General features: G+C 41.3%; 1 protein-coding gene across 3 annotated transcripts in view; it reads right to left on the bottom strand.

The window, feature by feature from the left end:
• Nucleotides 1-5,644: 5,644 nt before the first annotated feature.
• LOC136433333 (EH domain-binding protein 1-like) overlaps nt 5,645-27,095 on the bottom strand; it is a 40,168-nt gene continuing 18,717 nt past the window's right edge. For all 3 annotated transcript variants that reach the window (XM_066425427.1, XM_066425426.1, XM_066425428.1), the window contains 8 exons: nt 26,426-26,559; nt 26,104-26,118; nt 25,413-25,610; nt 24,532-24,655; nt 20,210-20,309; nt 18,540-18,613; nt 9,524-9,638; nt 5,645-9,043 (listed from right to left, as the gene is read on the bottom strand). In XM_066425427.1, coding sequence (XP_066281524.1) covers nt 8,953-9,043; nt 9,524-9,638; nt 18,540-18,613; nt 20,210-20,309; nt 24,532-24,655; nt 25,413-25,610; nt 26,104-26,118; nt 26,426-26,559 — 851 coding nt within the window. In that variant the 3' untranslated portion in view covers nt 5,645-8,952. The remainder of the gene's footprint in view (nt 9,044-9,523; nt 9,639-18,539; nt 18,614-20,209; nt 20,310-24,531; nt 24,656-25,412; nt 25,611-26,103; nt 26,119-26,425; nt 26,560-27,095) is intronic.

The following is a 27,095-nucleotide window of genomic DNA, read 5'->3' as shown; positions in this document are numbered from 1 at the left end:
GTCGTGCCAGAATACAAGTACAGTTAGTAATGGCACGATATACCCACATGATAGAACATGTTCCATCAGACTGTGGTGATAAGTAAGTGTTTTTAACCGCTTTTGTAGGCCTTGGGGCATGTTTATCAGGTGGGGCATGTTTATCGTGTGGTCAACAGAAGTGCTTTCTTCCTTCTCACGTCAATAGACCTACAACCACAGCGACACGTATGGCTAATATTGTATAGAATAACGTACAACTTCGGACGAAACTTCAGGATTAGTCTGTCCCTTGCCTGCTCTCGCTGATCCCCACTTTTGGTATTCCGTGGGGAGAAAGCTGATTGCACCTGTCCGCGGGATAACGTCTCCGAACAGTAAGTTCGAAGAACTGTGTTTGATAATCTTTATTCAATTACAACGCTTTAGATATTTATCAAGACCGACGAATATTGTGCTTGAATTAAACTGAGTACAGGTTCTTATTCTAAGTCAAAACGATAGCCATGATAAGACATCATTTTGTATTGGTGTTTATCATTTGCATGTCGCCCCGGTGGTAGTGCTTCTGAATCAATGGTTTACGAAGGGATCCATTATAGAAGTGACATGTCATGAAGCCACTTTTATCCCAACTAGAGAACATTTAATTTTCATCTACACATATTTTGTATAACTTTGGCTCCAGAGGGCAATGAAAAGGACTAGGCGCAAACGTATAGGTATAATCTTCCTGAGATACAAACACGGTATTTTCTTTAAGTGGCTGCATTGTTGAAGAACGAGCGTCCATATAGATCCAAGGTTACAGTTTAGTAGTAGCCCTTGAACTTATCATGTCTGTCCCGCGCCATGTGCTTTCAGCGCAAAGTGTACATTATTCACATTTTAAGTGCGTACACACTATTGAGCGATGGGAAGATAGATAAACAAAATAACACTCAATTGGTAATTGTTATCATTTGCAGCAAACGTATTCCCTGCGATATAGACATAACCCCGTGCTGTAAACCCATTTCCTATCTTTCCGGAATTGTTTAAGACACTACTAGTGTATAAACACAAGTGTATAAAACTGGGTTCGTATTACCATCAACGTTTCGATCTGTCCGGGGGTTCATAATCCACGCGAAAACGTCCCTTAAACGGGGGTACGGCACTGATCTCACACATTGTTCTGACAAACACAGACAGCCCTGTGATAAGATCATCAACAAATTGGTTCCACGGCACACTTTTTAGAGGGAACGCTCACATCACGCACGATCTCTTGTCGCGTAATTCCTGCTAATAATTCCCGCCACAATGCACCATTACGAACTGTTAAGTGGCACGACGACATCGCCTGTTGTGGGACGCCTGCAGCGTCTGGGACGGAACGAAATGTTCCGAATTCTGTCCGGATCGCATCTCACCTGTGCATCATTCATTAGACAGGTCATCATTTGAACGAATTAGCGAAGAGGACGAACTCCAAATGCAGTTTGCACGTGCCACAGAAGGCCCCGTTGGGATTTTCTTTGTGCTGGGCAAAAGTTTGGTCAGATTATCTTTCACCCTGCTTGACTTGCTTTCAATGCTGTGCTAACGTCTGTAGACAAACAGGATTTAATGCCCCTCTCCTGTTAACGAAATCTCTGCAGAAACCTACCAAAAAACTGTGATAAGATTGGTAAATGTTGGAAAGACGTTTGTTAATCCACTATTGCAAGTTTGTCTGTTGGGTTTCTGAACTTAATTTGGAAGATGATCGCGGATTCTGTTGACGTACTGTAGATTGACAAAAGATTCTGCTAATTTCCCATTTTCCCGCTCAATTCACGAGACCCACTAATGTATCTATTTAAAGAAAATCGTGGGTGATTTATGCCTTTCCTTCCACGTGGATACACTCGTGTTTTCCGCCCTGTCGCCCAGCAGCTTGTACGGTGTGTTCACGCCAATCGAACAACAAAAGATCATCTACAACAAACCTTCTCCTCTCAGTAGTTAAGATCCGTCGATAAACTGGATATGTAGCAGGCTGATTGTGAGGCTTGTACGCTCAATCAACCAATCAACGTTAACCTGTTCAGTAGGACATGTACAGGTGCGGTGGGAGGCTATAATAGACGCCTGTCCAGTTTAGCCTGATTTCCGGACGATAGAACACTGTCTATTATATGGGTGCATTAGAGAGTTGATGTTTCCTCATGTGGTTATAAATCAGCTTGATCGTGAAATGCGTAGAACAAAATGTCTCAGAAAGACGGCCGCCTTACATAGTACTAGTAAGCTATTCTCCAAGCAGAGGTTATGGTCGCATGGGGTAGGAGTGTCCGGGATGTTTAACGTTTCTCTCCCTTCACACGAAAGGAGAAGATTCTCTCTCTTTTCACGTGAAGGGAGAGAAACGTTCAAAATCCCGGACACTCCTACCCCACTCGACCGAAACCTCTGCTTGGAGAATACTAGTAAGCATTTACTGGTCTTGCAGGGCCAAAACCAGTGCATTCGATTGAGAGTTCATCTCTCGTTGAAGTTTTCAAAACGGATTGCCATGAAGGTGGCATCGAGAGCTGACAGATTGTATCTGTACATGATATAAAGTCACTGCTTTTTTCGCTAGACCTGGTTGCAGGTGGCTCAAACTTCTTCTTACACGCCCTTAAGTCATCCACATAGATTGACAATGTATTTTTCTGCTGTATACATGGCTATCCTGGTCCATTGTTGGTCTATTCTCCAACTCATGAGTTATGTACAGGTCTGCATGTGTTCGTCCCACAAAGCACAGGACATCAATATACAGTGCCAGTCTGTTATCTTACCACTCTACTTACGACAAATGTATGTTTAGAAATGAATGTTGGTATCACTTAACCCCAATTTTCAACTTCACCTGAATTAAGGTACTTTCAGCCAACCAAAAATCAGGGTCTGCAACAGGGTGTGCCATAAGCGCATTTACCACTTTTCTTGCGGTCCTGCGGTCTGTGTGTGAAATGTGGACATTTCCTTTTACACGGGAATGACTCGTGCGAAATGACGATAATGTCTTTAACCTTCGCATTGTCCGGGATTTTTCTGTTGACAACTTCTTGTAATTACGACTGCTTTGGAGAAAATAAACTGACAAATCTTCAAAAAGAGCTGCCTCAGCGTACTCTACGATGAAGTGGGTGGTGTAAGTATATGACATGTGGAAATTAACAATCCTTGTCTTCTACCGCCCAAGCAAAGCACATGATACTTAAGATAATAACCACAGCCCTACCCCTAGCATTACCGCCTGTCCGCTGTCCAGTTATTATTCCATACAGGGACGCGTGCCCGAAACAAACGGCTTTCAGCCCCGAGGTCGCGGGTAATGAGGCTAAATAGCGACAACAGGCTACAGTGCTATGTTCGTGTGGCCATCATGAAAAGTGCCAGGCGACGTCAATTAACAGATAAGAGACGCGCGATCATTGTCCACTAGAAAAGGTGACAATCAGTCCACCTGTCAGAGTCCGGCCACATGCAGGCGGCGGACAAGACGGTGGAATTTGACTGAGATTCAAACGAACGCGACAGCAAGGCAGGGTAAAAAGTTAAACATCTTGTAGGAAGATAGTCAAGACTAGAGATGAAGTTGATAATTACAAAACTACAAAAGTACAAAGCGAATACTAATAGTGTGTAAGTAATTTCTGGGTTTGTTAAACTCCACATCTGTCATAGCCACGAGCCAAACATGATTTGTGTTCCACATATAACTATTCAACAAGGTCCAACAAAATACTAAAACGACCGGTGATCATGAAATCATACTTGTGGTCTTCTACGCGGCCTTGCGAGCAGATTGCTTCCGCCATGTTTCCTTTCGAACAATCGCAGACGAACCTCAATCTCTGAACTTCCATTCAACTGCAAATGCTGTACGCTATTTCAATACCCTTAAAGTATTTCACCTTAAAGTATTTCACTGTTTCGTTGACTTTACATTTAGTATCTTTACGACATTATAAAAATTGAAATTTGGTCTGCAACACAAACACCTTTGTTTTGCCTTAGAGCTTCTGAACGTGGACCAAAATGGATCATTTGAGTACATGAGTCTTGTCAAAGTTTGTCCAGTTCGTGGTTCCATCGTACAACACCCCCAAAGTCTGCATTTCTTACTTTATTTTACCCGACGTTGATTTTTTTCATTATCGATTCGTAAATATGTGCTTTCCCTCGTGCTTTTGTTGTAGTTGTGAACGCACATCTTACATTCCTTTGGGAATGCTATAATTGTGATCTTATAATTGTCTCCTTTATATTATACGTGTGTGAAATATACTGCTGCCTTTTATTTCAACATTCAAATGTGGATTCGTGTCAAGTGAAATAACGTACACGGTACGGCGTTTTGAAAAGTGACTCAAGGATCAATTCTTAAGCTCAAGAGCTCTGATTTACTATCAACAGTTCGTTAGGAGAGTATAGAATATTCTATAATAGGAAAAGATAAGGTGTGCATGTTCATGTTTTAACTTTGTTTTCTGTTTGTATTCAGCAGATATGACAAGGCTGAACATAATCGCATCAGGACATCAGCGGTGCACAGAAAGGACTGAAAGGTTCCTGCAGCACCGGTGCAACCGTGCGTTAAGAGGCCGATCAAGACTGGAGCCATTTATAGTCGGGAAACTGCATGATTTGTTCATACTAGTATTTTAGTCTGTGTAACGTAAACTCCGCTGTCCGTGACTGAAATGGAGCTGGCGTCGGATATTGGGCGGGCCACTAAAGCACGATTCAATCTGGCTATTCATATTTTAATCCAAGTAAAGATAGAATTAGACAATACATGTACATGTAACTTCCCAAGTTAAATAGTTCCATGTCTGGACATGGTTTTGTTTTTTAACGACACCTACCACCATCGAGTCTATTCGCGTATTATAGCCGTCGACAGATAGTCGAAATATGTTGACGTTCGCGTTTGAATCTTTTAATCACGAACTTCATGACAACTGGTCAATATGTCCTTTTCACAGCAACCTAGTTCAGACCAAGTTATGCTACTAATTCAGAGGCAGTGAAATGGCGACTTTCACCATGTTGGGTTGCTGTTATCCTACTGGATGCACTTATAATGTCCTTGGTATACGTTACAAGGAGATAAACAAAGTGCTGCAAGTGCATATGCTATAAAACCTTCAATGTGAAAAACTTCCTAGTACATGTATTTCTACTTAAGTAGGCATGACCACAGGTATCGCTGTTGGTACAAGGGGTGCCCAGCCTCTACATGTGTTGTTAAGTCAGTGTATCCTCTTTACAAATGGCAGTGTTTGTACTTCGTTTTCTGATTGTCTATAATGTATACGAGGATGATGTTAGACATGAAGACAATTCGGTGTTGTTGTTGAACATGTAATTTTGAGGCTCTACAACGGCAGGTAGTATCAAGCACCCACGCCAAGACTAATCCACACCTGTCAACTGTTGTTTTAAGTAGCTGACTAGGAAAAATGGAGTCTGGATGTCCCACCTCGTAAACTTGACAAACACAAAAAATTTATTCTTCACTATATCCACTCTTTTGGGATCCCGTGTGAGTCATGAAAAGTGATTACTCTATATATTGGTGCCAACATATACTTAGACCAGATGAACTGAAATACATAAAAGTTAGGACTATGTGGAGACCATCTTCCATTTCCTTGGGAATATTGGCCCTTTTAATTCCTTTAGTTTTCCTTAACATTAATGTTTTCCTCCTTGATCAAGTAGATCTACTTGTCTGACAATTACAACGTTCAGATCAAACTAATGAACAAATCAATAAAACATCAATCTGTTAGAAGCTATACTTACAAATAAATAGCACTTGGTAAATCTAACACAATGTGTAATTATGTGGACTAGTTAATCATGTAGCCGATGAAATATTGTGGTAGCAACATACACCCAGTTATGACAACCTAGAAATGGAATAAAACAAATACAGAGTTCTCAAAAAGTGCTGTGTGTTCTTTCACAGGTGGAAAGAAAGCGGAGAATACTTCAAGTCCACTGAAGGAATATTCATACTTCAAAATGAAACCATCCAAGCTTTGAAATGATTATATCTACATGTTTTGGAGGGTATTGTTTAGAGACTATGCAAGCTTGTTTCAAAAACGAATACTCCCATTTCTATGTGGTGTGTTCTAGATGAAAAGTCATATGTACCAGTATCCCTTCATTTAAATACAAGTATATGCTTTCATATACAACTGTATCCCCATGCCAAGCATAAGGAAATGTGTCTTGCACCAGCATATTGCAACAATCCATGAAACTATACAATATTCAACATCATTCAATATCACAACAGAAATGTAAGTCAACTTAACTACTTCCTTGCCATGTTTCTATCGGTGCAAATAACGATAATTACAAATGCACACTTTACTCCACAGAAACAAACTTAAGAAATTAGTTTTCTTCATACAACAAAAAACATGAAACACAGTAATGTACAGTTAGTGTGGTCTGCTGGAGAATCTTGCAGCAGAAGTTGCCTGCTGTGGGCTGTGTGCTACATGGCTAACAATGACCCTTCAGCACTAACAAGCACACTCCCAACAGGCAGTGGAGAAGGACAGAAGGGCTCTCCACACTGGCTCTTCTGCAAAACGCAAGCAAACTGTGTTTCTTTGCTGAGTGATCTACGTTAAACACAGCAGAGGCTCTATCATCACTGAACAACCCGGGTAAAGAGGTCATGACAACTGCGAGGCACTAGGTTATTCTAAAGGTGGACATATAAACTAAAATACACTATTCAGTTACATGTACTTCAATCATACAGCTGTTTTAATAATATGTAAATTTCAAATGTTACACGAGTGGACAGAACACCTACATGCGCAGCTACAGCATTTAGTAATATGCCTCCTTCAATTGAATGAAACCACTTTGGCGAATAGCGCTTCAGGATGAGCAGCATGTCATTCAGAAATATATATATCTATATATCTAAAATGTAAGGAAAGAAGCATGTTGTTAAAAAACATGGAAATGCTCAGACTTCAAGTGAGTGCATTTCAAAGTCAACCTTGGTTCTGTAAATCTAATGGTCCGGGAGTATGGATCAAACTGTTATCCACAATTATCTGTTTCCCCTCATAAGCAGCAGCTATCTTAAGCAATACCTAACCTCCTGAGGTCTTCTACCATCAGCTAAGTTTCTGTACAAACACTAGCTGCCCTCCCACAGCCCGGGTGTACAGAGAAGCAGCAGCAGGGACTGATTATCAGGCTGGGGCGTGAGAACAGGTAAGGCTACACCTTCTGGGCCAGGCCCACCCACTTACCGGGCTCACCTGCACAGAGTTAGAATGCCAAGAGAAACATGAATCCCTCTCTATAACAGATATTCCCTTCCTAGCTGTCAAGCAGTTGTCAGAAAAAAATGCAAGCCTGTCTCTGTACAAGCCAAAGGTTTCAAAGCTCTTTTCACAATCGGGTACAGTGTGGCCAAGCTCCTCTTCTTGAGATGAGTTTGAGGAGGGCCAAATATAGCCTCCAACCATCCCAATGGATTGCAAAGACTGTATCCAAATGGAAGAAGGAGCTTGTATAAAACGCACTTTTTCTGCCAGTTTGATACGGTCTTCGCAACCTATAGATCTACTTGGAGATTAGGCCAAATAATCATGTATGGATAAAATGGAGCAACCATGAGAAGGCTCAGAAGTATTGATAGTTATACTATGATATTGTCTTTATCATCTCTTTCTACCATAAAGGCACTGAATGATAAACTTTCTCTAAAGGCATTCGCTGGTAAACCAGGTCATTATGTCTCTGGAACATTTCCTGTAAAGTTATAAAACATACTAAGCATTTATCATTATACAGCAACAATAGTTTCACTGAGCTTTCTATTTTCAAAAGAGTATCAGCTCATTGCAATTCCTCTGAGCAAGGCTTCCTCTGACACTAGCATCAAGGCATTAAGTTTAAGCAGCTCATCTCACAACTTTTGCCATCTCAACACTTAATACATGTATCTCTTAGGGTTAGGGAATAAGCATGCACATCTAACTTCAGTATCTCAATTATCCTTTCATTACAACACTGTAAAATTGATATGCTGACAGAGAAGAGTAGTACAATATCACTGAGTAAAACACTGGAGACAGTACAAATTAGTGGCAACGGACAAGGGCACTCTCATATTTCTGTTGATATCGAAATCCAAATAACTAGTTACATTATACATTGTACTGGCTCACAGTCTGTTCAGCAGTACACGCTTTTAAAAGCGTACAGTTCAACACATTTGTTACATAAACAACAACCTATAAATATATACATCAATGAGTAAATTCCTCATGACTGTTATTGTTGCACCTGGTGATACTAGTGTTCTCAATAAAGACACCTTCAACAAGTGGTCATGCAAACACAGGGGAAGGACAGATCTTTTTTTACAGAACAAACATTAAAAACAAACAGAAACAAGAACAAATACAGGAACATATTCTCTGCGTAAATAGTACATACAAGTGCTTTGTTTAGAGTCTGACATGAGTTTCAAACATAAACATCATGTTGAACAAAAGTGGAGTCAGTGTCAGGTCATGGGAACTTTCTACCACTGGTGAGTGGATGGCAACAGCAAGGTAAGAATGTTACAAGTCAATAAAGCCACACATATTAGAAAGGATATGTCTGGGCCTTTTTACATTTCAAGTGGTACCATGAATGCTATGTTAATAAAGACTATAGAATTCCATCTATCTGAATGATTATAGAAACCCTTCAACACTCAGTGTACATCACTGATGAGTTGTTGCACAAGCAATCTTATAGCCAGATAACAAACCATATCAGTTAACACTAGTTATCAAAACATGATCAATCTACAAAATATCTTCATCATCACTCTGGGGCAACAAAGCAACAACAAGCTGTTTGAGTTATATATCTTTCTTCAGTGAGTGGAGTCCCTAGCAGCCATCTACAGCTTCACTGTATGACACAGTTCTTCTCTTCCTTCACGAGATTGCCCTTGTTTCTCTCTAGAGTAGTCGTCACATGTTCCTCCTCTTCAACAGCCCTGTGGAGAGAAACTGTGATGTCAGCAAGTGTGTGGGAGAATCGTACATTCAACTGTCTGACCCTGACCTTACTCTGTTTGTGTCTACATCTATTACACCTCTACATCTTTCTTGACACCTACCTTACTGTGTGTGTTAAAATTTGTGCACAGAACAGAATCTGATCTACATCTGGTACATGGTAGCCATGCTGGCACTGCCAAAATAATGTTCACCTACTGGCAGATATTGATAACAGGAAGGAGAGAAGGGGAGGGTTCAGACAGTGTAAACATTGAGGAGAAGTGTTAGGGTTTAGGTAATCAGTCACCACAGCTGAGTGACGACTGCAGTGGGCGCCATGTACCAACTAATACTTTCCCATTTCCAACCAACATCAGACCTTTCCATTATCAAAACTCAATAAACTGGAAGACTCCTTTATCATACTGTAGATTAATGTAACATTACTGTAATGCCAACAGCACACCACTACTTACACTCTCTCCTGTTCATCCAGCTTCTGTACAAGCTCGTCTCTCTTGTTGACCAGGTAAACCAGCTCTTCCAGCAGGCGTTTCTCTCTCTGCTGTTGGGCCTCCGTCTTCTCCCACTCTGTAGAAACACACAAGTCCCTAATCACATGTCTACCTAGGAAAACTTACATTTTAAAGGAGGATATGGCAGTTGACAAATACATAAATGTTTAAGTTTAACATCATTGTATGTATGTGTGTATGTATAGCATGATTGTTACTTCCTTTTTTGAAGTTATATTTGGTACATATTCCATTCATCTCACTGCAACTTTATTTGGGGGAAAGCACTGGTAATGGATTTGGTTGAAAGCTTGTCTTTCTATAAGATGTAAACAGGTCCTCCTGCCAAGCTGTTCTCTGTACTGTGATTAACCACTAGATTGTGTCTACTGCTCTGCAGTGGACTCTAGCTCCTCTTACCTACTGTTGTCAAACAGCAAGACTGAAGAGGTCTCATAAAGACATTGTTTATACTGTGGACTTAAGAGTCATTGCACGAGAAAACCAGGCAAAACCAGGCAGAGGTGGGAAGATGGGGGTCGGCCAAATCGGCTCATACTTTGTATATGTGATAGGTATGTTGAACTATGAACAGCCATATAATTAAAACCCTCCAGCTATTTTTCGTAATGGAGTTCTGGGACCCCCCTCCTAGACCCTCAAAAATCAAACAAATTCTGGCTGAAAATTACTCAAATTGCGATGGCTACCATGATAAATCTACTAAAGATACATACATGAGACTTACATTGCCGTATAGCACGGCTTTTTTAGTTTTGCCGACTAAAAGATGAAGATGAAGCATTGAAGTTAAGAGGGTGTACTAGGGGGTTGCCAGAACCACTGAAAGAAGACTTTTCATATTTCTACATTTTTGTCATTTTTAAGTGGCTTTTTCTCCCACAACCGGCAATTTTGGTGAATGATTTTACTTTTGCTGGAAAGAAGACTATTTACTGATTCAAAAACAAGCGTCATCTAATTGGGCCATGCATAACGGGGGCGGTGGCTGGGGGGTCTTTATGGGGATTTTCCAGGATTTCGGCTATAATAAATCGAGTAATGACGTCCTTGGACGGAGTAAGTCGTGGCGAATTTTTTGTGTAGTTGTATGAAAATTTTGCATAATTATCATAAAATCCTAGAATAAATGAAAAATGTTGATTTGGGCTCTACATGGGGAATATAAGGATACTTGAAAAGGGAATTTAGCTTATTTTACACATTTGACAGTTGATTTCTATGACATCAATTAGCAAGTTCATAACTAAATAATTTCGTGCATTTACTAAGTGGTACAGAACGATAAAGGCTCTGCATGTGGTTTATCAGAACACATAATGTGATATTATTGGTGCACATAGGCTACACGGGTGGCGAGATACACGTACTTCATATAGACAATGAAGAAAAAGGACAAATGACAGGAACAATTTTAGCTATATATACCTATATATTTTCTTGGTCAATGGAGACTAGCACAGGTAGTCATTATGAAAAATACAGCGGTACAGTGATTACGTAGCTAGCGATGTCATACTTATTAGGTCTGAAGTAACGAACATATGAGTGGAACTGATGAATATCCTTATACAAAACTGCACCGATATGCACGATTTTAAGAAGACGGTTCAATTTGCAGCCATGCATTGTTTGAAATCCGCCTGCCATGCACCGTGACTTTCCCTGCAGTGGATACAATCGGGACAATATAGGTAAACCTCAATGCCTGTAAGAGAGCCGGGCACCTTCAACTTCGACCTGCAGGGAAACAGGCTGCATCCTTTTCATTTCATCTTCATAATTTATCCATACGCAATACCTGCAAGTAAGACCAACAAACACTTTAGAGAGAAGACAAAGCTTCTACTATACAGCCGGTGTCTTAATTACCACTGACCAGGCTTTGTTGATTGCAGCTGCTTGAAGATACAATCAGCGGTGACCAAGATTACTTGTATCGAACAGAATATGCTAACCATGAAACTAGCATGTACCTAAATTCGAATGCCCAGAAGTCGAGGGTCTTCTTCACTGACTCTCAAGAAGGGGATCAAAGAAGATGCTGGTTTAATTTCATTCTGCCATGGTTGACAGGGACTTGTAAAGAAACTTGTCGCCTCAAAAAGGACAACCTGAACTGGATAATAAGAAAAAATCGACAATTGCTATCGTCTGTCCTTTAAAGAAATCAACAATTTCTAACGTGAAATATCAAAAGGACAATTTACAAAACATTGCCACTTGACCACAACAGGGCAAGAGACAATTGTACGCATATATCAAGGATGAAATCTATCTGCAGATATGAGCGTATGTCTGCTTCTGTATGGTCTTCTATGGGTGTTTTTTTGGGTAAGGGGAAAACCCTGTATAGGTACCCGTACCCGTATAGGTATACCGGTATACCCCATTTGGGGCCCCAACAAGCCAGGAAACACGCTATGACGGCCACCATATGGGGCACCCAGAACGGCTGTTTTTTACGGTCTCCACATTGATATAAGACACAAACAGTTGACTATATATGCTCGGTCAGAAAATAGATGACTATTTTACGATCTTTTGATTTCTATGAAGGACGGAGTTTTCGAAAATACAGAATTTGCGATGTTCGTACGGAGCGCCTGTCAGAACGTGCGAGCACCGATCTCGGAGACCTTTCAACTATAAACCCGTTCTGAAAAGAAATAGAAAAAACATCAAGAATTCCAGCGATGGCTTCAACTCTTGACATGTAGCGACTAGAATGTTTAGTTCTATCTAGTATATCTACTGGACAGGTGCAGGCTGTACTTTGCAGGCTGTACTTTATCTTTTGACGTTTCGTGTTTTCAAGAACTTGAACAGCTTAATTTGATGTGTTTGAGTTTGAATTCAGCAACTTTTGATACTGTGTTGCTGCAGCAAAGCAGCTAAGTACTCAGCTCTCAAGTACCTTTCTAATTTTGTTTCCAATAACCAGGTTCCTTGAGTTGCATGCATTTAGTAAATCGTATCATTCATGTGCTCATAACTCCGTAAAAGAAATTGAAATTACATCACTAGCTACAGTTATTGTCTGGGTACTTTGAGAATGCTATTCAGCAAGGATCTTTTAAATTGAACAATCTGCATAGTACATTCTGTCAATTTCAGTATGATATCCGCACTGATCCTGATTAAGCAAGAAAAGGATAGAATTTTTGCTGGAAATTGCATCATGCTCTCGTCATTTTTATGGTCATTTTTAAAAATCTAAATTGTCCATATTAAGTACATGTATCTCTGCATCCATGTTGCCTATGTGCACCAATGATATCACATTATGTGTTCTGTTAACCCCCATGCAGAGCCTTTTTCATTATGCACCATATAATGAATGCACAAAATTATTTAAGGATGAACTTGCTAATTGATGTCATAGAAATCAACTGTAAAATGTGTAAAATAAGCTAAATTCCCTTCTCAAGTATCCTTATATTCCCCATGTAGAGCCCAAATCAACATTTCTCATTTATTATGGAAATTTGTGATAATTATGCAAAGTTTTCACACAGCTTCACAAAACATCGCCACGACTTACCCCGTTCCAGGACGTCATTACTCGATTTATTATAGCCGAAATCCCGAAAAATCCCCATAAAGACCCCCCAGCCACCGCCCCCGTTATGCATGGCCCAATTAGACGACGCTTGTTTTTGAATCAGTAAATAGTCCTCTTTCCAACAAAAGTAAAATCATTCACCAAAATTGCCGGTTGTGGGAGAAAAAGCCACTTAAAAATGACAAAAATGTAGAAATATGAAAAGTCTTCTTTCAGTGGTTCTGGCAACCCCCTAGTACACCCTCTTAACTTCAATGCTTCATCTTCATCTTTTAGTCGGCAAAACTAAAAAAGCCGTGCTATACGGCAATGTAAGTCTCATGTATGTATCTTTAGTAGATTTATCATGGTAGCCATCGCAATTTGAGTAATTTTCAGCCAGAATTTGTTTGATTTTTGAGGGTCTAGGAGGGGGGTCCCAGAACTCCATAACGAAAAATAGCTGGAGGGTTTTAATTATATGGCTGTTCATAGTTCAACATACCTATCACACATACAAAGTATGAGCCGATTTGGCCGACCCCATCTTCCCACCTCTGCCTGGTTTTCTCATGCAATGACTCTTAAACATGAGAAGCCACAGAATGCACTATAGGCCATGGAGAGAGGAGAAAGAATGTGTGCACTTGCCCCAAGCACCACTTGGTCAATCACCGAAGAAAACATCAAAGTCAAATACAAGCGAGTGCTCACGATGCAGGTAAAATACTTGCACCTGTATAACTTGTAGCTTATACCAGTACAAATGAGCCATTTGCTTAGATTGCTGCACAAACTTCAATCTCTTTGTTCAGTAACATCACGATGCTTTATAAAACGTCTTTAGGGAGATGTGAAAAGGTCATCTCTAGACACTCATGGACAGGATTTGAAACTTGACTACCCATTTTTAACTTGTGCCATCCTGAGGACATCCACGAAATCCCCCGACTTAATCAAGGGCCCTTTCCACCCTACTGAAGTATCACAACAACTTTCACCCCAATAAAAGGGGCATTAACACATCCAAGTACCGCAAAGTCCCTCCCAATCAACCCAAAGTAACAACGATACAAGACAAATCCCTACAGACACAACAATGGTGTGAAGAGTCTACCCCAGCCCTGACAAGTTGTGTCTTGGGGATACAATTTTGTGTGTCACTGATACCACTTCATCCTGAAAACAAGATTGGGGCGTCTCTTGGTGACAACATCCTGTAATCAGACATGTAATGGCAGCTCGGTCAGAAGAAACACAGCCCTGAAATAGCTGTGAGGTGAGATGGGCCATGGATGACACTTTAATCCTGTACGAGTCAATGCCATTCGCCCTAATGCAGTTCCACTTACACTAGCAGTTTATACTTTTACACAGGACTTACGAATGCTATGCGGTCACCATACGTTTGTATGGAGCACGTCACACTTCCTGTAAGTCATTGTGTGTCGGTGCAGTTCCACCACCACAGGAACTACAGGGCGATGTTTCTGACCCCCCGTCACGCCTGGAGATGTTCTTGATGGTTGAGTCATCTTCCGTGGGTCTCTGCTTCCCGGGCAGGTTTGCCCACTTCAGGTCCCGCACCTTTTCTCCTGATGACACACTTGAGAGCGTGCTGTTTCCCCCTGAGAGCCCACATTAGCCCTGCACTCTTTGATGGGTCAGCAGTAAACAGGCGGACAATGCCCCTCCCTGCGCTCCGTACCGTGGAGCCCCCCATTACCGCGGCCACATTTCGGCACAATACACTGTTTATGTGGCGGTCTCTCTGAGCAGCGGGGCATGTACTCCTTCTGCAGGTGTAGGCTCACCGATTGTTGCTGAAGCACACGTTCTGAGAGCCACTTGTCACAGGGCGTAGCAGCGGTCCCCACGTGGGCGGCTAGTCATGGGAACTGTGCCACCTTCATCCAGAAGCTTCAGCTGCTTTTAATACTATTTGATATCGAAAATGTAGAAAAAAAGAATCCAGAGATTGTGTAAAAGCGATCTAAAACTGTCATATAACTATCTTTCATAGTGCTACATGATTACAATATTTTTCTTAAAAGTCCGATAAGAGTAGCTCAAGAAGATGGAAGATGGGTTGAAAGCACTTAATTAACCAACACCGGTACTAAAGCTCAAATTCTGTCTTCTAATAAGACAACATATCAATAGCATTTGATCTTCTTTCATTCCTTCAAATTCACTGGTTTTTACCCAAGAGATTTGACGCTAAGTCTGAAATTTTGTAGTAATGCAACAGCTTGATTGGACTTTTCTTCTTCTGCAAATTAGATGCCCTGCCCACTTTAGGAAGTTCAATGTTTTGGAAATGCCACTTGTTCCATTCTTCACCACCTCAAGTAGATGAACACATGATTTTTCCAATGCAACAGCTTGGGCTTCTAAGAAGTTGAGAAAACAAAGTAAAGGTCGAGGTTTGTTAAAACGTCCAGGTATGAGCGACTGAATGCCACAAGGCCAAATGTAAATAGTATTCTATTGCCAGAACATTGAAGAGTTTGTTCTGAGTCATACAACAGCTTATAAGTCTGAGACATAATTCAAAGTAGACAGAATGATTGTTTTTTACTATTTTTAGGATGGCAAGCTGTGCAAAGTAACACTATGACGTACATACCTAGTCTCTTAGGTTATTTTGGTGATGGGCTTTTTAACCCATACTTTGATTATGGAATGTTTCATAGCAATAGCCAGTCAACAGGAAATAAGTTCATCAAGGATTGTCTTCCCTGATGGAGCTTCCCTGATGGATCCAGTTCAGGAGAGTTATAGCAGACATGCCATGTCTCATCACTTTCATAACTGACATGCCTTCAAACCTGAACAGTAATGAAGTCCTCCAACTTTACCGATACTTCAAAACTTTACGGCCTCTGTCCCCTCCCCATTTTCACACCTCTGTCCTAACACTTCAGAGGATATTCCCACGGGTATAACCCCCCTCCTAACCACTCCCTCCATCAAGTCAAGGGGAGGCTGCATTGACGTAGTTCCACCCCTCTAATCAACCTTTGTCCTGACCTAGAGATGTTGGCTATCACATCACCCGAGTGCTAACATACCCTCAACAAGAGCCCTACAAAGGCGTGCTACAAGAGGTGGATAGTGCGTACTGTTCTCTGGGGTTGCTCAACGGGCCATGCAGAGATCGATAAATTAGGACTCCCATGACGACAGCTGACAACCCCTGTCCACATCCTTAATTCCTGCTGACATGGTAACCAAATGCACAGTGTGTCCCCCCTCCCATGCCGGATCAACCCCAAGGTCAAGGGACATAATCATAAGCCTCGGCACCCTGTGGTTTTTCCATGGCGAACAGCACCTAATACAGGTTAATTAAGGAGCCAGAAAGCACATGTAAGGGGAAGGCAAATGTAGGGAGGTGTGGGTAATATTACACATCGGCATTGTGTGCAGCAAAGCTTTCTAAAGTACAATGGGCTGCAAGTAGGCAGCTGTTGGTGTTTACACAGGCGCAGCAAACAAACAGGCAGGATGTGCAGCAGGCTTTCTGTGCGTCATCCTGCAGGCATTGTTTTCCCCACACAGGCTCCCAAGCTGTGCATGGGAACGTGAGGTGCAATGGAAATATCCCCACACTCGTGTAACACGAGCCACACTTGAGAACTGGGGGCATTTTTGCACATCCTCTACTGTCTGGAGATCATGGTGGCTCCATGGCATCACCTTACATCTTCTTACTTGGATACTTCTGTCAGGGGTGGTTCAAGTCCCTTTGGGTGGAATTGTCAAGCAATTGTTTAGAACATTGGGCTAAACTTAGCATTTTTATCATCTACATGGAAGGGTTGGGAGGTAGGTGGGTTGGTCTTATAATTTTGAAAAAAAGAACATTATGTTCACTTTCAGTTTTGCCTTTCCAAAATGGTGGTGTACAACGACAGCAAATTATTAAAGAGAAACGACTGCTATATTCTTATTTGACATAGAGATTTCATCTATGAGCATCAAGGATGGCTCCATAAGATCTCGGTAAAAGGTTGTGATGTCAGTTTACCAGATACCTTATCAAACTCTCCACTCAACTGCCAGCACCTGCGGCTTAGATTTCAGGGCTTCCTAATTGATTGTAATTGAATTGTCTGCTGGCCTCAGAGGAAGACTTGAACATGGTGCTGATGTTCCAGTGTTTCAGAGCAACATGATGCTGGGAGCCAGACTGCGCAGTGCTGCTAATTGATGGATTATACTAATCCTCACCCTGGAGACCAGGGATTATAGAACTTAGATGAAATGGAATGGACTGTAAAGATGGAGTATTTGAACCATGCGGAGTGTCCCATCATCATATTTTTATGTCATCACTCAATACACAGAGATCAGTTTGTGAAACAATCAAATCTTCAACGAATCACAAGGTAGAAAGAATGTCTTAAAAGTAGAATTTAAGAGTCTACTTTATGGTGCCATGTCTCCTGCCTCTTATCTTTAAAATCGAAGTCTCACCATAGCATAATCATCCCTGTAACCTTCACAAGACTTTGTAAACTTTGTTGGCCTCAGATTGATGAATATGAGCATATCTTGGTCTCTGCATGCAATTCTGGTAAGTCAGAGTCAAGACCACGTATACATGTGATACATATCTGAAGGGCAAGAACTGAAAACACAAAGCTGACGACTCTTTTTTTTTCATGAATGACAAAGTGGAAGGGAAATCATTCTCTCTAGCAAAAGATGATCTTCTGAAGGGCTGGTTTTGGTTGACATTGATCCCAAGAGGTGTGGTCTGTCAGTAAGGAGAGATTTATCTACAGCGAGCACCTGTCAGCAGGCTTTTATCCCGGTGTGACACAGGACAGGACGTGGGGCGATGACAGCCACCATCATTCATCTCCTGGCCCAGGCAGCAGCCACAGGGGCGTGCAGTCCGCTCCAGCGAGAGGGAAATTCTTCTGGTTGTCTGATCACACCATTGATGTGATGTCTGTTCACTGGGTTTTACATCCTCGTCTCCTTTACTGCTGCCAAGCGGGGAGATTTAGGAGTGTTTTATCGCTGTGTGACACGGGAAAAGTCCTCGGATCAACGTGTCACATTTTCTTCTCCTTTTAGAGGTGAAACCACTGATAGCCTGGAGACACGTTATCTCCAATGGAATGGTAAATCTGACGGACTTAAAAGGACACTAAAGGCCAGGGGAAGTTGCAGTGAGATGTAGACGGTAGACAGTGAACTTTTCTTCTCTACAAAAGTGAGTGAAGCAATCACAACTCCTGTTTTGCTCTGTAGTTTTATGGAAGTTGATAAACAAGCAATACCCGAGACTTAAAGGTAAAATGATCTTGTGTCGTCTTTCATGACCTGGATAACACCAGCGTGCCTGTATATAGAGTATGTGAAGAATATGTGATGACATTGAAGTTGCACACGTACCTTCTAGTGCCATCATGGATCGCAACTCTCGGTTCAGAAGGTCAAATCTCTTCTCCAGATCATCTTCCTTCACCCTGTGGGAGGGTAACGTGTGAGATGTGAACACAGATGTAGGAGCTGAAGAGCATTCATTCAAAACTATTCGACCAACTTATACACATTTCTTTATAGTTACTTGAAAACAACTTTTGTTCAATGAGGTAAGCTCATACATGTATATTCTTGTATTGTGTAGCAAAGACTGGGAAGGGGGCACAAATGTATTGAAAGTGATCATTAGAGCTCTGTGACAATACAGCAGCAATGTGTGGTCCACTCCTGATATCATTCCCAGCGGGGCACTCTTCAACATACACTACTTGTGTCTACAAATCCTGACCTTACAATAAGCAAGGTCAATCCCAATTGTCCTTTTTAGTACTTACTACCCGACCCTTTACCAAGTTGAAGCTACTCTGAACAGCCTGTTGACTGCCCTGTCTTTGTGGTCCTCAGCAGGAGTTCAGGCTGAATCCTGACATCTTCTAGTGCTAACTGTGAATGTGTTCAGACAAGATGGCAATGGAGGAGGTCATGCAACTTGCCACCACAGTATACATCTGTATCTATATAGCCAGTATAACCGCCATTCGGCGTAACACACCAGCTTCGCAGGCACGCATAGGTACATGTACATAGCTAACATCTGACTGTGGACATGGCTAACATTTGACAGTGTTGGGGAAACCATTTTTACACCACTGTTTTTGGGTGTTACAAAGACAAGTACAATGTCACCCCTATCAAGTTCAACCTTAGAATCTCAGAATATGAAGTTCCAAATGTGTCTACAAAAGTGTATTAAAGATATATGATGATTAAAAGCTACAAATGGGCTTGAGGAAATGCCATGTGCAACAGGTAGAATACTCAAACTCTTAATTATTCGGGTGCACTTACTTAAGTTCAGAAAATAAGAAGCACAGTATACTGCCGGCATCATTCACATTACCTTCCTATAATAATCAAACCCCTTTCATTCTCTTTAAAAAAACATTTGCTTCTACATCTAACCATGTATTCTGCCCAACATGGGATCAATTGAGGGTCATAAAAATCTGCCATGACAATCTTTAATCATCAAACACGATTAAGATGTTCAGAAGTATGTATCGACTATCTCCTTTCTTGAATGGCTCATCCAGCAGAGCGGCATGGACCACATATGCTACCCAGCCATGTAATACCTCTCTATATTAGCTCTCCTGATCAGCTTGTGGGGGATGTCAGCCCTTAAGTCTCCCTCAATAGGTATAAAACTGTGTAAAGCTGGAGTTAAGTTCTTCAGATTTGAGAGTGAAATCGGCCAGAGAACATAGACTCATCAGTAAAATCTATCTTAATACCGACACAGGAAGAAGGCTTACACAAATGTGATAGTCTTTGAGCCTCCTTCTCATCCTCTCCAGATCTGTCCTGATCTGCTCCAAATACAGTCTTATACCTCTATAGCTTCTCTACTTTTGAATTAATAATACCACATATCTTTCCTTAGCTTTATTTTTGCATTGTTGCTACATAGTAAAAAAGACCTTCATAATATATTAAAGCGAATAGATAAACAATATCTTATAGAAATAATTGGGTCACTGACAATATTCTATATGGATAAGAGAAGAAGATGGACTTACAAAATGTTGAGTTGTGTCTGCCTGCGGATCAGGGCGTTCTTCTTGTTGACCAACAGGAACCACTCCTGCATCAGTCTCTCCTCATCTTCCTTGTTAGAGGCTATGTCACAAACAAAATGAAAAATAGCTGCAGTCAGCAAATGTGATTCCCATCAACTACATATAACACAACATATCTATATAGGTGTAGTTACTGCACGTTATTCTAGGTTTCACAGATTCTTAGATATTTTAGATAAGTGCATAAAATCAGTCTACACAAAGTATCCTGAGCCCTTCAGAACAGTCTACTAGAACACATCAATCTTACAGCATCTACAGAGATGATAAAGAAGCATGACATGTGTACATGTATGTGTGTGTGTATGTGTGTGTCTTGCAGATAAAAGATGTATCTAATCATGAACAATATTTCTTTGATTTGCCATCAGAAATACGACTTAAGTGAGAAAAAATGGGTGATGTCTAAGTGTACAGCTTTTTTTCTGAACAATGTCAGTAATTCTTAGGTATGTCGTGACTCAGACCCAGTGAACAGATAAATAAGATATGTAGTCTGAAGTGGTACTAATTTACTGAGGATGACTGTCTCCTATTGTGTCTCTGAACTAATTTTTCCTGCTCTATGAGGCTCCAACGCCACATGAACCTCTCAGCGGTCCAGACATGCTCACTGATCTCAACCAAAATGAGCAATTTCCCAGCAGGGCTCTGCAAACTGTCTGTGGAGCGAGGCCCATGACATGTGACAGGTACAAGAAAGAGGACGAGTGTCTCCCCGCTGTTCCTGCATCCGCACCATTGTGCCGATCGGGAGGGGGGCTCGTGGAGTGGCCTGCCCTAATTTCTCACTGTCTCCTCCTCTGGACACCTCCCCACTGGGACATCAGACGGGACAGGACAATTTGGCCCTCATAATGAGGTTTGGATAATCTGGCTGATTATCTCACACTGTATACCTCCCCCTCTACCTGTTCCCATTATCAAACCAAACATCTTTTATATGATGTCAGCTCTAAATTTGCCAGGATTAAATCTGCTCAGCAGTAATATCCTGACCTGTATGATACAGTCTCTGTGGGGATCACACCTCCAGGCAAACACCTGACAGATGGGACTACACATTCAGTCTAGTACTTTCTTCCTTAGTACGTTCTACCTCAGGGAAGAAAGTACAGGATATAGGATATATGCGGGAAAAGTTGACGCGGCAACATTTTTGCCTTTCACCTGGAAGACTGTGAAACATGCAGAAATGCAAAAAATAACAAGTTTCCAGGTTTTTCAGCTTCAGATAGATAAAAAAGTTTTCAGAGCTACACATGTAACGTTATAAGCTTTTTATTCAAAACATGTTGGGTATACTCTAAAAAAACCCATCTCAGGTCAGATAGTTAAAAATTGACCCAATCATATTGTCATCTAGCAGTAAATGTGACAGTCTGCTCAGAGAAATGTAAACATATGAAGAGCTCCAGGTGTGACAAGCCTCAGTCAGTCCTAATGTAGACAGAGACGGGTGGACTCTGACATAAGGGTGGCATCAGCCACTTTTAGTATGCTTGTTCCAGACCTTATTATCGGTAAAAGAAACAATGCTTTTTCATCTTCCTCACAATAGATTCCATTTCTCATGACTTAAAAAAACTTTTCTGGAGTCAGTCAGTATAGTTTTCCCCGGTAATGCAGCTACTTTCACATCGCATGCAAAGAGAGTTTGACTAAGTTGTTCGGCCTTCAGCCTTCCTCCTCACATGACCCTTTGGGCACCTCTGAAACATCATCCCAATCAATTCATTTTGGGGATTTGTCCCCCCAACTGGACTAATACTAATAGGCGAGTGGGTTGCGTGCTACTTTCAGCTTTCCTCATATAATATGCAGGGAAATGAAGTCAGCACTGGATAATCCCTGCATACATAATGGGGGCTACGCAGCAAGGTAGATGGCTCAGCCCCGTGGTATGGCTTAGGATCACTGTGCTTCCAATTTCCTCCTGCTGTCTAAAACATAAGGCTCTCCTCTCCCTGTTCCCTCCGGACATACCATCCTTGATGTACTGTTCATCAGCTTTGCCTCCACCCTGCAGGGGGGTCTGCAAATGTCTGATCACCTGTTGGCACACTTTGACTCTTCAGGTCCTAATTGATGAAGAATAGGATTTTCTTTTCCCTATTTCCTCTCTAAAATGACTCCTTGATTTCCTCAGTGGCACAGCTTACTGAACAACCCACCAGTTTTGCTCCAGACAGGTGTATGCAGAAGTTATGGCCCCAAAAGGTTGGGCCAGAAATGACATTGTAAACTTTGTCAATTTGACTCCCTTTCTATTCTTGTCAACTGAGAAATACAAAACAACGACACATGTCTATCATTATGATACACCGTTGCTTAACATTTGTAAATAACACAGAGGAAAGTTTCCTATATTTATTTAAATATATACATCAAACTGTATGAAAGGTAGTTCTTTTGGCCATGTATAAAGACGCAATTACAGTACTCTGCAAATGTCACTTGAAACTAATCTCCAAGCAGATCTATAGGTTGCATAAAGACCGTATCAAACTGGCAGAGAAAGTACGTTTTGCAACCCAAGTATTTGGATTGCTTGGATTGCATTACAAGCTCCTTCTTCCAGTTGGATACGGTTTTTGCAATCCATTGGGTCTGGTTGGAGACTAACTTGAAACAGCCTGCACCTGTTTATATGGTCCTCGTGCCGTTCACAAATCAATAACGGACTTACCAACTGTCAATCACAGAATCATGACTGACTCACAACAGCAGGCTTTCTCCTTATGATACTCCAGTGAGCAAGTCTTTACAAGAAGACAGTGTGTTAGGTGATCAAGTCAAGTTCTATCGTTTTAGTTATCAAACTTGTGTATCAAAATGAACAGTTTCCTGTGCAAGTTGTTATGATTAACCATACTGGCAGTACGGGAACACCCACAATTGTAGGTCTTAGTTCCATGACAGTATGTGCTAGCTTAACATTCATGTACCAGTTGGGAGAACTTAAACATGACAATGGATTAAACAGTTCAGGACTATGAGGAGACTAAAATTTTTAAACCCTTTACCACGTCTTCTTGTGTATACAATAATAATGCTCTATGCCAATAAGGACGAAAAGTTACAGTAACACTGGCCTCTTGACTGGCAAGTTAGAGAAGGTTGACTACCCCCTCAGCAACACTTAAGACATTGAAGACTATATTGTTGTTTAACGACATTGACAAGTGTAGATAACAGATCACCAAAAGCCTGTAGAGAAGAGGGTCATGACCATGAAGAAGATGCTTCATGATAAAAGTAGTAGATGGAGGAAAGAAGATGTTGATAAGTGAATCATGTGGGTACTGCTGTCAGCAGAGGAGGATGATCCGCCAGCATTGCATGTGTGTGGAATGTAAACACTGGACCAATACATCTTGTCTTTGTCAGCAGCGGACAAGAATTTATAGCCCTGCCATCCCAGCAAGGGGATTAGGAATAAACCATTAAGCTTTCTGTCAAAACACACTGCTAGATTAATACCTCAGCACCAGCATAAGGCTGTGTGTCCCTCCCCTGGTACACACATAATATCTCCTGCCCTGCCGTAATCTCTCCCACCTGGCATCCTGCCCTTCAACTCGCGACAAGGTCAGGAAATTATCTCTTCACATTACTCATGGATTAACTCCTCAGCACCGCCACCCTGACAGAGATGTTACCCCTGGAGACCTGCTTCAACCACGTACTGCAGAGTCAAGTTAGAGATGACTTTCCTAGCTACCTTCTACCAAAGAACTTTCTAGAAGGGACTTTTGAGTGACAAATGTCTGATCAAACATTTGCAAAAGACGATGCAATGTGATTATAACCTGCCGGACATCCTAAAACTTTATAGATTTCCACGTGTAGACCCCTATAGCTCAATAACATAACACTGCTACTGTTGCTGCATGTGTGCATTTGTTTGACAATGTACAATTGAATTATGACCGCTTTTAATGCAAAACAAACACATCAAAACCTTGATAATTGAAGAAGATAAAGATTTACTTAGCCTTCTCTATGAAGAGATTGACAGAACTGAACAACCAGGCTAACAATAACATTGTTATCACCCCCCAGAGATGGATTAAATAAGCTTTCAGCCTTGGTTTTCACAGGATAAACATACCGGAGCCGTAAAATTGAATCTGGGACAGGTGCAAAGTCTCCAAAAGATAACTGATAACAAAAAGGGAAAAAAAGGATGCAGGATAATAATTCTGCCCTGACATGAACGTGAATAGGATGGAGCGAAGATGGGGGAAAAGGTACGCTACCTTTGTCATTCATCGCCGTCCGCAGCTGCTTCTCCAGGGCAGCTGCCCTGTCGTCGATCTGATCCTGCTCGTTGTCCAAGGCACACAGTTCACCCGTCACATACTCACTCGCGCTCAACATGTCCTAGTGCGGGGAGACAGGGGTGGGGCATGAATACTTGCTCAAATTGTGCCTCAGTTTCACACATATCCAATGTCAAGTGCAAGATTTGCCTGAACTAGAATATGAAGAATGTTTCCACTTTCTGGTCACAACCTTTTTCTATGGCAGGTTCAACAATAGAGGGAGTTTATGTTGATATATATGACAGGAAATGTAAACAACATAAAAAGTGATGCTGGGACCATCCCTACCTAAAGCTTTTGTCTGTTGTAGTTTGTTGCACTATACATGTAGGTCACAACATTTTATGCATTCATTGACATACACCTGCTTCAGCTCCAGTGATGGGCTTTATCAAAAGACTTACATCGCAGATAATTTACTATCAAGGAATGCAACCTGACACGACAATCACCAATAAGCACTTTGGGCAAAGGACAAAAATACTGTATACCAACATAGTTTCTTGGTATAGTACACTGGACATTTTGATAAAAGAATCCTCATTATTCTGTTTTGAAATGAAATTTGTTTCAACATGTTTTGAAAATTGTAGAAAAGTATAGCACTGTAGATATCCTTTAAGCTATCATCTTGAATTCAAGACTATCAATGTTAGCTGCACAGTGATCTTTGCCCTTTCATGGAACATTTTGGTAGAAGATACTCCTTGTTTGTACCTGGGAGCGATTATTTGTCATGTATTTGCAATGCAGGTATGCCTCTCACAACAAAAATGACCATATAACAGAGTTGTAAACATAGAGACATGACTGACTTGCTCCTCTGGTTCCTGTTGAGGTTCATTTTCTTCTGTGAGTGGGCTTGCTGCCCGTCCTTCCATGATGTCACTGAAGGACTGCAGTTTTGTCCTGGAGGTGGGGGACACCTTGCTGGGACTGTCTCCCTCCCCACCCTTGGTGCTCTTCTTGCTCCCCTCCCTCCCCACATAGATGACAGCTCCAGGCTCGTAATTCTGGGCATCATAAAGAACGGTATGACTCGTTAGGCACGAAATACACTTTCTCATGCACAAGATATGGAGAAAATGTCAGTACACGAACATGTAAACAGCTGTTTTTGTTTTAATATACACGCAACCACTAATGCAGCAAAGACATATGTGTGCTGAAATACAAGACTTTGTTTTACTTGGTGCTATCTCCATAGTACTCCTTTCCTCAGCAATATTACAAAAAGCAAATTTGGCAAACAGTAAATTTCTCTACTAGCTGGATTGCTGATGTGCTTGGTTCTAAAAGTTAATGATCATAGATTTTATGGATGGTGCACAGGCTCCCTTTTTCCACAATGCAAAAACAGATGCAAGGGCAGGGAAGAAATGTAGAATCACATCAGATCTACACTTGATGCAGCAGCTCATCAGCAGGTAACCCACACCATACCACACCAAGTGCAAGCAGTGCAAATGCTGAAAGCAAACAAACAGTTCCACCATGACACCCTACCTCAGGTGACCTTGTCTGCCAAGTCATGTTACAGGAGTGAAAAGAAAAACACCCATAAATGTCACCACCTAATAAACTTGGAAGGTAGCTATTAACAGAGAAAGTATAAAAGTGTTCCATATCAAGAATAGGTATAAACATAGCAAATGTGTAAAGAATGACATATGCTTCACCTTGCCTTTGACATTCAGAATTAGTTACTTGGAAAGATGCTTCTGTCATGTTAAATCACATAAAATATAGAGAAGAAGTAGAGCTTGCTTGATGACACCAAATGAATATGTCTTTATTTTTCTTTTTGACACACACACAGTCCACTTACCCTCTCTTTCTCCAGTTTGTTGGCAGTGTCAGCGAGAGTGTTGGCCAGACCCGGCCGTGCCAACATCAGTTTCTTCAGCTTTAGGTCTGCCCTGCTGGCACTGCCACGCCCACTGCTCATCCTGTTCAAGGCACCTACACAGACAGCAAGTCTTAGAAACTACCAATATCCTTCCTTGGGGTCCCAGTAAAAGATATGAAAACTTAAATTAGGAACTACGATTAAACACAAAGCAGAGGGGGGACTAATCAACTGGGTAAAAGAAAACTTTGGCAAAGGTTTCTTTCAATGTTCCATAAATGTATTTGGCAGCAATAGTCAGACTACCAAGTAACAACTGGGTTAGTTTTTTTCTTCACGCATATGCAAAACACTTCAGGGACAGTTCCAAGGAAGGGAGAGTAGGTTTAAAAGCACACTATGCTCACCTATAAGATCTACGGCCAGTCAACTTAATGTCATTACTGAAACTGTGCCAACAGAGTGTGATTAAAGCAAGGTGGAGAAGGCAACCAAAAAGGCCATTTAACACAACAAACAACAAAGATGAAGACAATAAGCAAAAGTGACAAAATGTACTTGGCTTTCTTTATGTCCCATCTAAGTCCGTACATGAAAATAATTGATCTTGTGTTTGTGATATGGAACTGATGTTTACATTCTTCAGTTT

The sequence above is a fragment of the Branchiostoma lanceolatum genome, chromosome 4 (assembly GCF_035083965.1).
Source record: "Branchiostoma lanceolatum isolate klBraLanc5 chromosome 4, klBraLanc5.hap2, whole genome shotgun sequence".
In the NCBI taxonomy this organism is placed as follows: Eukaryota; Metazoa; Chordata; class Leptocardii; order Amphioxiformes; family Branchiostomatidae; genus Branchiostoma; species Branchiostoma lanceolatum.
The sequence above is the reverse complement of the archived record's forward strand: the minus strand, read 5'-3'. Positions and strand labels throughout refer to the sequence as shown.